The sequence below is a fragment of the Hyaena hyaena genome, unplaced genomic scaffold (genome assembly GCF_003009895.1).
Source record: "Hyaena hyaena isolate Hyena2069 unplaced genomic scaffold, ASM300989v1 scaffold_485, whole genome shotgun sequence".
Lineage (NCBI taxonomy): Eukaryota > Metazoa > Chordata > Mammalia > Carnivora > Hyaenidae > Hyaena > Hyaena hyaena.
In genome coordinates this window covers 171,132-183,942 of record NW_024081115.1, presented here as the reverse complement: position 1 = coordinate 183,942, position 12,811 = coordinate 171,132, and the positions used below count along the sequence as shown (strand labels likewise).

The following is a 12,811-nucleotide window of genomic DNA, read 5'->3' as shown; positions in this document are numbered from 1 at the left end:
TCTCTCTGCCCCTCCCCCACTTGCCGTCTCTCAAAAATGAAAAAAAAAAAAAACCATTAATTTTTTTTTAAGGATAGCATGCAAACAGTCTACAGCAGCTTTTCTCAGTGTGTTCCTGAGGCAAATGGTCCCAAGGTATCCTCTGGAAAAAAAGATGATATAGCTCAATAATTTGGGGAAATATAAATGGATTCCATCCCATTTTAGAGATCCATAGTACTGACAAATCCATCAGCAAAAAATAAAAACTTATTTATTTTAACTCAGCATGTTTAAAATGTGTTAGAGCAGTGTTTCTCAAAGCATCTGTGATGAAGGACCAATTTTCTTTTAATTTCCAGCCTGTTGTGGTCTGATTCTCTGATAAAATACAATAAAACTTGTCAGAGAAAATCATGTTTTTTTTTTTAATTTAAAACATATGTATGTATGTATGTATGTATGTATGTATGTATTTGGAGACAGAGAGAGAAAGAGAGAGAGGAAGGGGATCCCAAACAGGCTCTGTGCTGTCAGTACAGAGCCTGACGGGGTGCTCGAATGTGGCTCAAACTCAGAAACCAGTAGATTATGACCTGAGTCAAAATCAAGAGTCAGACGCTGAACTGACTGAGACACCCAGGTACCCCGAGAAAATTAATTTTTTTAAAAGAAGACATAAAACACAAGCTTGCAATTTGTAAAGTATTTATAAATCAATATATAATAAATAATTATAAATTATAAATAAATAAAATAATTTATGAATATTCAGTAAGACAAAATTGCTCCCTTAAATTGGTATAAATGTTTCTAAACACTTCTGGTTAGTAACTTTTCTTATCTTGTCACAAATCAGTAACAATTTGTGACTGACCTGGTCCATGGCCCCACACTCTGAGTAGCACTATATCTGATAACAGAACCGCTGTGTTCGGTAACACCCATCTGTAGAATGCTCTTGGGTAAATAGTTTATAAAGGCATAAAATAGCAAGGTCAAAGTCTAATTCCCAACAACTACTGATCCAATCTACCTATGCACTGTAAAAAGTTCTAACTTCAATGCTGAATTATAAATTATACTGATACCTTGTATGTTTCAGGTAAGTTAGATGGGAAATTAGGAAAGTTAAGGAACTCACTTCAGAGTCTCAAGCGACATCTGCAAATTGTAATTGCGTTCCTGCTCAGGCAGCTTGGAGAACTCCACCAGACACGGGTGCTGTCTCTTATTGTCATCTCTAACCTGAAACAGGGCAGAAAATCCTCATGTAATAGTCTTCAATGTCAGACACCAGCAATGGCAAGCCTACTATGTGGTGGAAAGTGGAGGGGGAAAGCAAGAAGGAAGCCCCAGCTCATCACCCCAGCTACTTGCCCCAGAAGCCCCCCAGACACATTAATGTTTGAAGTCAGTGGTAAAGCTTGGTGTTCTCTGGGCCCCCTGTTCTGTTTGTCACAGTTCCTGGCCCCAGGCCCCATGCCTGCTCTACCCTGACACCCCATCAGCCCCCTCCAGCATTTGTTTAAATCTTATTTTCTCAACCAGGTTTATCCTTTCCACCTTCCCAATATGGCCATCTGCCCATTCACCCTACACATTCTTTTTCTTCCATAACAAATTCCACCTGCTAACAAATTCTGGTCTGCTAGACCAGATACTTACTGCACTGTCTATCTCCCGGCACTAGAAAGGAAGCCCAAAGAAACAGGGATTTTGTTCTCTTTTGTTCTCTGATGTACTCCCAGCATCTAGAACATGCCTGGCACATGACAGGCACTCAACAAATGCTTCGTAAATCAAAATGAATTCTATGTAAGGTGTAGTGATGATTCAGTTTTAATGTGTAGTTATTTTATGTATTTAGAGCCAAATGGACTAGAGATGTCAGTCAGTAACATGAACGATCTAATGTCTTTGAGATGGTTCTAGCTGTTCATTCACCCTCTGCAACCTCCACCTAACACAAATAATTCCTTCACCTGAACAAAATCAGTTAGTCTAATACAGCACTTTTCACACTGATCCTTCTAAATGTGTATTCTCAGTAAGAATAAACAAAATTTAAGGTTTTAGGAATGAATTAGTGAGAAACATGTTCTACATCCTTACATTGGTAAATAGATCTTTTTTAAATCTTCTTGGAGACCTAAATGGCATGAGCTTTACTACATGGTGGCACTAGATGACAGCTGCATGCTGTCAGGGTAGAAATTACTGCATAGGGATAATTACCAGGTTCTAGAAATGCCACATAAAAAGTATGTAAACATGAGCAAAATTTTTTTTAAAAACTCTTCAAGTATCACTATATTAAAAATAACATGTTTTTTCTTCCTAGTGATCTTTACAAATGAAAAAGCATATATCATATGTACTCGATTAAATGTGTAGCTCTGGGAATAAAATCTAGAATCACAGAATTTTACATGAGTACTAAACATAAAAGTAGAAGTGAATGTGTCCAAGTCCAGAGATAGTCTACTCCCCGTTTATGCAATGTCCTCTTTCCCCCTATTATCTACACCAGGGAATAACTAACACTCCAGTCCTCTCGAAGGTCCAAGCTCAAGGACCAGACTTCCCTCCCTCTCTTACCCATATCCTATACATGAACTCTAAAACACATCTTGCCAGTATGTCTCTCCTTGCCCCCTGCCAGGCACACAGCCGTGAAACTCACCATCCCCTACCTCGGGGACTTTTAAGAGCCTCAGCAGATCTAACAGTGCAAACACTTCTAGACTAGAAGCTAGAAAATCTGGACCATAGTCCTAGCCCCTGACGAGCCCTGTGACTGCTGTCAAGGCCCTTCCCCCAATGAGGACTCTCAGAGAAATCGTTACCTGTAAAACTGGTATAACATATAGCCCAGCGTGCCGTTATGAAAATTTAACCCAGTAACCTGTGAGATTGTATGTGAAAATGGAAAGTGAAAATTTATTGATCTAAATAAATACATAAACATGAGGAAGTAGCATGGAGTATAATATGGTATTACCTCTAACATGGGGTATCATGTTACCACTAACACTAATAATAAATGATAGTGATTTAAAGATCAACGCAATAAATTATGACAGAGTGAATACACAGATTTCTATATTCAGTCAAATATAACAAAGTGCAACATTCGGGATACTTAGACTAATAACATTATACAAATAAAAGTATTGCCACAGTCCTGCTAAAACTAAGTACATGATACATGGGATTGCATAGGAAGTGTCTTTTTTTTCCTTAATCTAAATTTTATTGACAAACTATAAACTGAGATCTTTAAATATGAATTTGGAAATATATTCAATCACTGAATTTCAGCCTATCTCCCACCTATGAAATCATCTATGATCCTATACCCACAGGCTCTATACTGCTATGCACAGTTAAGACTAAAAGAAGTAAAACACCAGGGCGAGGCAAAGAAAAGTGACTGATTTCTTTCCATTTTCAGCTTTCACTTTCAATTTCAATGAGTTTTTTTTCCAAGTGGCTTAGAAATCAATGCTTATTGTTTGTATATGTTAACCTTGATTTAAATATATAACATTCAGCCTGAAGAATGACAACTTTTCAGTTGTATATGCAACTGAGCCATCCTTCAACAGACGTGCCAATAATGTCGTCCCCTCTCATAGAGAAAACAAGACAAAAACTAATATGTGAGGGAAAAAAATCAATCTAATCGATTCATGTTGTCACATAGCGGGATGAGTGAGAAAAAGTTATGTTTTCAGAAAGACATATTAACAAATCTGAAAATAAATTTCAAAATTACTTACTGGACCATACTGCCAGCCAAGTTCGATTTTATTCATAACCCAGAGTTCATGGATATTCTCTGCCAGTTTTTCTCTTATTCTCTCCAGGTGAGGTGGTAACACAATCTAAAATTACCAGAAAGAAAAGAAAAGAGAAAAGAAAAGAAAAATGAAAGGAAGAGAAAAGAAAAATGAAAGGAAGAAAAATGAAAGGAAGAGAAAAGAAAGAAAACACATCAGAAACAAATGCAATAAAACAGGGCTAATTATCCTCACAGTGAGCTGAACCAAGTAAAACCATCATAAAGCATCAAAATCTAATGTAAGTAGGTTATAAACCTTCTAATGTAGTTATAAAAATATAACTAAGTATATCTAAACATTTTTTAGGTAATTTGGGGACTTTGGGTGGGACGGCTTATGTTTCCACGGGAATTTATGAAAAGCTGGAAGGAGGAAAAGAGTGTTGGGGACAGTCACCATTAAGAAAGAAGCCTTCATGGACATGGGATGTAGCTACCAAAGCGTGCATCGCTTAAAAGAGAAATCCCCCCCAAAGTTCCTAAACCCACCCAGGCATTCCCCATAGCCAAGATTGAAGGCAATTCAGAGGCCAAAGGATAATCCATTGGCTCTCTAAGCCTGTAAATATCTGACTGTAGTGATTTATGTTTTCCCTTAACTCTACTCTGCCACTCTCAGTGGTTTCCTAGAATAAGCTCCTGGGGAAAACAACATTACATATTCTTTTCAAAAAGAGGAAGTTTAGGGACACCTGGTTGGCTCAGCTGATTAAGCATCCAACTTCAGCTCAGGTCATGATCTCACGGTTCATGAGCCCCATTTGGGCTTTCAACTGTCAGCGCAGAGCCTGCTTCAGATCCTCTGTCTCCTCTCTCTCTCCCCTTCCCCCACTCTCTCTCTATCAAAAATAAATATTTTTTTAAAAAGAGGAAGTTTAATGACCTTTTCACAAAGAACACAGATGGTTTTCAAGGTGAGGGCCTGGCTGTTCACGTCTGGTGATACACTTACATGTCACCCCACAGCCAGTCCCTCCACAAACATGGCAGGTGACTGCCTCTGACATTCGCTGATGAGGCAGTTTCCTCAGAAAAGCAGGCTGTCACTGCTCCCTTTCCCCACAAGGGTAGAGATGATCTAGGTCTCAGGAAATCCTCAATGTGTTCTCACTGCAGAATCCATTAGTCCCTCCCAACCCACCTCCATCCTCCTCATCGTGTTTACTACAAAACATTGGTAGCACCGTACCTATCCTGCCATGTGCAGCCAGGAAGAACACACACGGAGTCTTAGGCACGAACACAGCTTGCCCCTTTTACTAAATAATATAAAAAGGCAGCATGACGAGAGAGAAAAGAGGATTCAAGGAGCTGTTTGCCAAACAACTGGACCCTCTGAGGCCTGGTATTGACTCTACTTCAGGATCTGGAAGCAACCCCTTGGATCTTTGAAAAGCAGTACAAACTCTGAATATCTAACCAATCTTTCTGAAGTTACTTCAGTGTCAAGATAAAGCAATATTTAATTTACTGTCTATGTCAGGATATATACATATCTATGAAACAGAAAAGCAAGAATAAAGGCTAATACTTCTTGGGAGCCTGTTTGCAAAGCATTGTGCTCACGTGTTATTTATTAACCATACTCTTAGGATCCCAACTGACGAGGAGAGTAACTTCCTCAAGGTCCCAAAGTAGGCATTTGACCCTGGGTGCTTTCACTTACTCGAAAGCCCACAATCTCAATCTCTACCTAAGAAAAATGTCAGTTAAATTGCTTCAAAGTAATAGTGGATTGAGATGAGAGAAGAAATTTAAAAAGGCACACCCTAAAATTAGCATGCATTACCTCCAGCTGTGACCCACATTAGTGCATCAGGAAATCAATGTAGTGGCTCTGAGACCACCCTTAAAAAAAAGAATCAAATCAAACAGAAAATAGAGGAGTGGAAGTGGTAATGGTAAGCATTGTTTTCACAAAACATTCTTCAATTATACAATTGAATCGTATGACTGTCAGAGGCATTCCTGAGGGTTGGCACGTAAGAGTCGGAAAAGCATGGCATGTGAGACAGTACAACAGCACGACAGTACAAATGGCCACCATAACACCTGCTCTAGGTACCTGGCTGGTATCCACAGGGATTGGCGTGAAGGCGGCCTGCGTCAGGGAAACTGTGGGGCCCAGCAGGTCTCGGGTGTAAGTTCTTTCTTGCTTGTATTCTCTGCTGTGCTCCACTTTCAACTTCTCTTTCGGCAGGACAGCTTCATAACAAGGAGCATACCCAGGTGGAGGAAGGAATTTAAATTCTCCATGTCTCCCCCCAAGCAGAAAGCGTACCCTAAAAAGGATGTGTCATGGTCAGCGACAGCTCTGATGTACAGCAAGGTACCTTATCAACAAAACACGAGGAATAAACTATTAGCACGAAATAAACTTTATCAGAAGCCACACTTTCCCCCCAAGTACCAGCCTAATGTGGGTGCCGTGGAGTTGAAGAGCCTCTGAGCACCAAAGACAAAATGCGATCACGGGGAAAAACGGATTAAATTATGTTGATGGATCAGGGAAAACTATCATTCACTGGAGAAACAGCAAAAAGCACACGCATCAGGCTCCTTTGAGAAGGAAACGCCTGTATACAGGAATTGGTCACTGAATGTCTCAAGGGGCCAAAATAGTCAACAGAGAAAGAGGAGACGTTATCTAAATACTTATATATTTTAAATTACAGGACTGGATGAAGTCTGATAAAAAGAAAAAACAGTCACTTTCTAGTGTCCAGCTTCCCAGTGAAATTTCTTAAAGGGAACTCAAATGATATTTCATTTGCAGAAGGAAGAAGGCAATCTTATTTCTTATTTGATGACAAAAGAAGTCTTACTAAAATTTTTGATTATATCGAAATGATTTAATTAAAAATAATTTAATCCAATTCAACTGAACAACACTTTTTGAAACATAGCTCAATGATGGGGCTCTCAGCTAACAAAACAAAATCAGCGGTGCCTGGGTGGCTCAGTCAAACATCTGACTTTGGCCCAGGTCATGATCTCACAGTTGGTAAGTTCAAGCCCTGTGTTGGGCTCTGTGCTGACAGCTCAGAGCCTGGAGTCTGCTTCAGATTCTGTGTCTCCCTCTTTCTTTCTCCACCCCTCCCCTGCTTGTGCTTTATCTTTCTGTCAAAAAAAAATAAACATTATTTTTTTTTTACAAAAAGGAAAATCAAAATTTTATTTTCCTTGCAATTCTTTTTCTAATTTCTGTTCCAGTTCTAGGCCAAAAATAAGAGGAATAATCAATTAGTAAATAAAAAGCAAAGAGCAAAAAATGAGGAAAAAAAAATTTTTAAACAGTCCAGAAGCTTATAAAAAGAAATATAATTTGTGTGAATACACCGGAAAAGGTCAATGGTGCCTGGATAGGTAATACTTTATGCTTTTCCTGTCCCCTCTTCAATATGGTGCTTCTATAACCATGAATTATTCATGTGAATAGAATTATAATGGAAAGAATAACCAGAATAACTTGATGGCTGGTCATAATACAGGAGCTATTCTCATTAGTTAGCTATATGCATATATTAATAGGTGACAGTGTGGCCCCTTATCACAACAGACCAATGCTCATTAAAGTTCTCTTTGTAGAACTCCAAAGAATTATCATTTATCTCTTCCCATCTGGTAGTAGCAAGAAAGAAGAAGGTTAGAGAAAACCTTCTTGACCCAGCTGATCATAGGCAGATAATTTGCAAGAATAACAGATAGAGGGTAACACAAAGAGAAGATATCTCGACCTGATGAACAACAACAAAAAAAATCCATTTAGTTTCTGCAGAATGAGGAGGTTTGGAGTAGGGTGTGGGAAGATAATGACAAGAAATGGAAAACTGATGAAAATAAATAAATGGAAATAAGTGGTACTTTCTTACATAATATGGTTCCTTTTCCCTTACTGAATACAAAGTAAACTTGAATTGGCTTGAAATATTCCGGAACACTGATTTGGGAGAGGGTTAGCAGACTGCTCTGTCTAAATGGCAGAACAGATGGACAGAGCATTCAGCCTCTTGAGATGCCCCTCTGGGCTGAATTTTACCTCTTCCTCCAAGGCACAAGCAAATGCCCTGGGGACAGATGCCCAGGGGTGAGAGAGAAGGTTAGGGAAGCGTGGGTGATGGCAATGCAGATTTCTGTGAAAGAATGAGAAGTCAGAAGGGACACAGACCAAAAACACACAGAAATACTAACTTTATTCCTGCAGAGAAACTAACAACTGGAAAGAAGAGGCCATCGATGTTGAAATTCTCAAACATTCCTTGAACAGGTTGCCCGTTAATTCGGAATGAGATGCTTGGGGCGCTCAGATCTAAACAGCAACTGATGACATCGTCAGTTCTCAACAGATGTTGGTTTGGTGAGCTTACAGTACGCGCAATACAACCTATGGAGGCAAAACAGTAACAGAGGTGATTTTATTTTATTTTCTCCCAGCATCATCTTCAGAGCCAAAGATCTGAATCAATAGTGACAAATCAGTCAATACCAGAAGAGAATAAGTTTTGAATGCATATTAATGTTATATTTTAAATCCTTTGCCCAAAAACTGTTGATTTTTGCGGGGGAGTCAAGCTGCTATCTTTATTATAAAACAGGCCTTCCGATATGCAAAGAATTCTGCATGGAGATGAATGACATTTGATGCATAAATCATCTCAGAGCTGATAATATGATCATGTCAGAGAAAAAGCTGCAGGGAGAGATGTGAGTTCAAACAGATGCTTTACCACCTACCATCTGTATGACCATCAACCTATTACATAACCTCTCTAAACACTGATTTCTTATAAAGCCAAATGCCATCAGCTTGCAGAGTTGCAACAGTGATTAAATTAAGGGTTTTAAAGAACACCAGGACTTGCATGTCAGTCCCTTTGCCAAATATTAAGTCCCCTTCATTTTATAAAATAAAAATACCTAAGGATAATGAAAGCAGCAAATGTGTTCATTAGTTTGCTGAGAGGCAAGTACCTACAAATTGGTTTGTTTTTACAACTGATTTCACACAAGATCTTGGTTGGCTTCCTATATACAGCAGGATGCAAGTTGAGGCGTGACAATGATTATTTGATAAATTTCATTTCTTGCCCCGGCCAACCTGTGGCCTACGCTCATTCCTGACTATGTCAAAACTCCTTTGCTAATTAGTCTCCGTGGGCACAGTGGCAGACAAGAAGGTAAGGCTGTATCAAATACACATGCTCACAAATGCATACAAAATTTCCCAATTTGTGCAAAGACAAAAATAGATGTCATTATACAAGATTTGCATTTTTGTAAGAACTTGTCTGAATTTCCGGTGTGCCAAAAATTTACCAGCAGCATATCTGAAATGCCAGTGGCAGAGAATATCGCTTTCTAAAAAGTGTCCATTTTTAATTTTACCAGTAGTCAAATCTGCAAGTAATAAATTCATTATCAAGTGGTACTTTTAGAATTCCCTGAATAAAGAGAGCTTTTTAATGTTTATTTTTGAGAGAGAGCGAGAGAGCACAGGGGAGGAGGAGAGAGGAGTGAGACGCAGAATCCAAAGCAGGCTCCACGCTCCAAGCTGTCAGCACACAGCCCAATGCAGGGCTTGAACTCACAAACTATGATATGATGACCTGAGCTGAAGTCAGACACTTAACCAACTGAGCCAGCCAGGTGCCCCAAGGGAGCTTTTTAAAACATCATATAAAAGCAATGCAACTCATGTCAAAAGATCTATACCCTTGTTTGTATCAAGGTGAAAATGTTATTACACAGATATTTACTATACACCAAATATACTGCTCAGTCTGAGAGATATTACTATGCTAATGCTAAAGACTAAAAGTCACCATGGCAAACTCTCTTGTGAAACAAGAAGGAAAGATAGAGAGGATCATATGTGCACAATCTCAGGACCACAATGTAAACAGCACTCACACTGTTGAATCCATTAGGAAGCATTTTCAGGTTGCATGTAGGCAAATCTACCCTATCCATATTAGAACTACATTCCTGTTCTCTGCATTAGCCACAAAGGAAGACAGCAGCAGTGTGATTTAACAGTCCTGGATGAGAAATCCATACGCATCTTTCTCCTCCACACTTCCATTCTGAAATGGTCCCCAAACTTTCTCTCACTTTTGGCACTCTACAAACACTTGGGACTTGGATGCCCAAAATCCACTTCCTCATTCACAGAACACAGCAACTCTGTGCAAAGTTTAAGTTAGAAAGGAATACGTGAAGACATAGCTCCAATCTTTTGCTGATGAGCCCAAGTCTCATTCCAAAAAACACTGCTCTTTAATTACAAAAGTTAAATGGTAAAGGACATGCTTTATACCAGAAGTCACAGATTTCATTGTACCTTAACTATTAAAAAGGAGGGTAGCCCCAAGAAAATTATCTGAATTACTATGACTCTGACCTTAATAAATGAGTCAGAAGCCAACTGATTTAGTTTTGTCTTTGCTGACCATGAATCTAAAATTAAGAAAGCATTTAATATGGCTGATGTCAGAAAAACTTCTGTCTGTGCTCTCTTCTAGGATTTTTGATGGTTTCAGGTTTCACATGCAGGTCTTTAATAAATTTTGAATTTATTTTGTGTCTGGTGAAAGAAAGTGGTCCAGTTTCACTCTTTTGCGTGTAGCTGTGTGATTTTCCCAACACTGTTGAAGAGGCTATCTTTTTTCCATTTTGTATTCTTTCCTGCTTTGTTGAAGATTAAGGGGCCATAGAATTCTAGGTTTGTTTCTGGGCGTTCTATTCTGTTCCACTGATATATGTGTCTATTTTCGTGCCAGTACCATATAGTTTTGGTCACAACTTTGTAATATAGTTTGAAGTGTGGAACTGTGATACCTCCAGGTTGACTTTTCTTTTTCAAGATGGTTTTAGCAATTTGGAGTCTTCCCTGATTTCATACACATGCCAGGATTGTTTTCTTCTGGTTCTGTGAAAAAATGTTACTGGTATTTTGATAGGGATTGCACTGAATGTGATGCTTTGGGTTGTACAGGTATTTTAACAATATCTGTTCTTCCAATCCATGAGCATAGGATGTCTCTCCATTTGTGCCATCTTAAACTTCATTTGTCAGTGTTGTGCAGTTTTCAGAGTACAGGTCACTTATCTCTTTGGTTAGGTTTATTCCTAGGTATCTTATTGTTTTTGGTGCAATGGTAAATGGGATTGTTTTCTTAACTTCTCTTTCTGCTGCTTCATTTTTGGTGTATAGAAATGCAACAGATTTCTGCACATTGATTTTGTATCTTGTGACTTTACTTATATGTATCAGTCCTAGTTATTTTTTTTGGTGGAATGTTTCAGGTTTTCTATATATAAGATGTCATTTGCAAATAGAGAAAGTTTTACTTCTTCCTTACCAAGGTGGATGCCTTTTATTTCTTTTTGTTGTTGACTGATAGATCCCAGTAGCTTAAAAGATTACACGTTTCAACTACAGGCAACACACAGTGCGTACTTTCTTGACATTTAAAAAGCACTTATAGGTTTTCTCCTGATACAAAGGTTCAAACGATTTTCTCCTGAACTTCCACAACCTATCCTCCTTTCTGTGATACGTTCATAGGTTCATGGAATATTTTTGCTGTTATTGTTTCTGCTGTTTTATTTAACAGATACTTCATAATAAAAAGTATAATGCGTTACAGGTCAATTCCATGAGCACCAGGTTCTTTATATGTATTGAATGAAAAAACTTCAAACTAAATACAAAAATGAAAATGGTTATGTGGCATTATACAGCTAAAATAATTAGAAGCAATTCAGCATTGTTTTCTCAGAGTTATCTTCCCCCAATCTCTGTCTAATGGGAAAACAAGTTAACATGCTTCATTCATTCACCTGAGTACCCAAATCATGCGGAATCATACCAGGAGGTAAAGAGAGGAGATAGTAAAACTGAAGGTTAAGAGTTAAAATGTATTATAAGAAAGACATTACCCCTATTTTATGTTTGTTGGCCCTTCTGAACTTAGCGGTCTTTTCCTTTGTTTGGTCAGCAGGAAAACTGTACTATAGGAACAGGCACTCTGACTATAGTCTAGCCAGAACAACACACTGCATGTAAGACAAGCCACACTCTCCCTGGGCCCCAACTACATGCCCCCAAGATAGGATGAAATACCTGTCAAGCTCCTCACCTGACTGAGAGAACCGTGAAATGCCTGCACTCCCCCTGCATTGACAAGTATTTTCTGCCACTTGATGGAATTGGTACTCAAAGATTAAAATGTTAATTGTCTGTTGTTTAAGATGTTATTATTTTAAAGTTATATTTTTGCACTTCTAAATGTGGTATCCTGAGAATTATCATGGCTGTCATCTATAGGCAAATGCTTGTTTATAAATAGAGAAATTCAGAAAGGTATTTCAAAATTTAACAGGGGACACCTTTGGGGAGTAGATATGAAGGGAGGAAGGCATTAGGGACTTTTCACTTCTATACTATTAAAGTTTTTGAGCATGTATTAATTTTATAAAAAATCTTAAAGACATCCCCCCCACAAAAATAGCCAAAATGCAGCCTCAGCTCTCCCAGACTACTGAGCTACTGGCACTGAATAAAGGAAAATTCAGTAAGTATTAATGATAAAATATAGCTACACAGAGTGCTTCTATTTACAAACCCATTACCATAAACTCTTAGGTTTAATTCAATTTAACTTAAAAATTTTTATAACCTATTAGAACACTAAAGCATTAATAAATGAGTATCACTTGTACCCATAAGAGACAAATTTCAGCTTTTTATATGTAAGGTAACCTTCCATATTTTCTCTACATTAAATATGCGACAAAATAATATGAGAAATGTTTCCTAAAGCTTTATGAACACAAGCATATGTCTGCAGGATCCAGATGAATTCCAGTATCCAAGAATTAAGAATCCATAACTAAGAAGTAAAAACTTTAAAAGGGGGCCAATTAAAATGTACTATTCATAAATTAGAAAAAAGGATATGACTATATAACTATATAGATAAA

The 12,811-nt window shown here is 38.1% G+C and overlaps 1 protein-coding gene across 1 annotated transcript in view; it reads right to left on the bottom strand.

The window, feature by feature from the left end:
• The window catches only part of RYR2 (ryanodine receptor 2), a 468,566-nt gene that overhangs the window by 292,629 nt on the left and 163,126 nt on the right, over positions 1-12,811 (bottom strand). Inside the window, exons 19-22 of the mRNA XM_039254352.1 lie at positions 8,018-8,210; positions 5,892-6,108; positions 3,765-3,869; positions 1,124-1,227 (exon numbers count right to left, since the gene is read on the bottom strand). Coding sequence (XP_039110283.1) covers positions 1,124-1,227; positions 3,765-3,869; positions 5,892-6,108; positions 8,018-8,210 — 619 coding nt within the window. The remainder of the gene's footprint in view (positions 1-1,123; positions 1,228-3,764; positions 3,870-5,891; positions 6,109-8,017; positions 8,211-12,811) is intronic.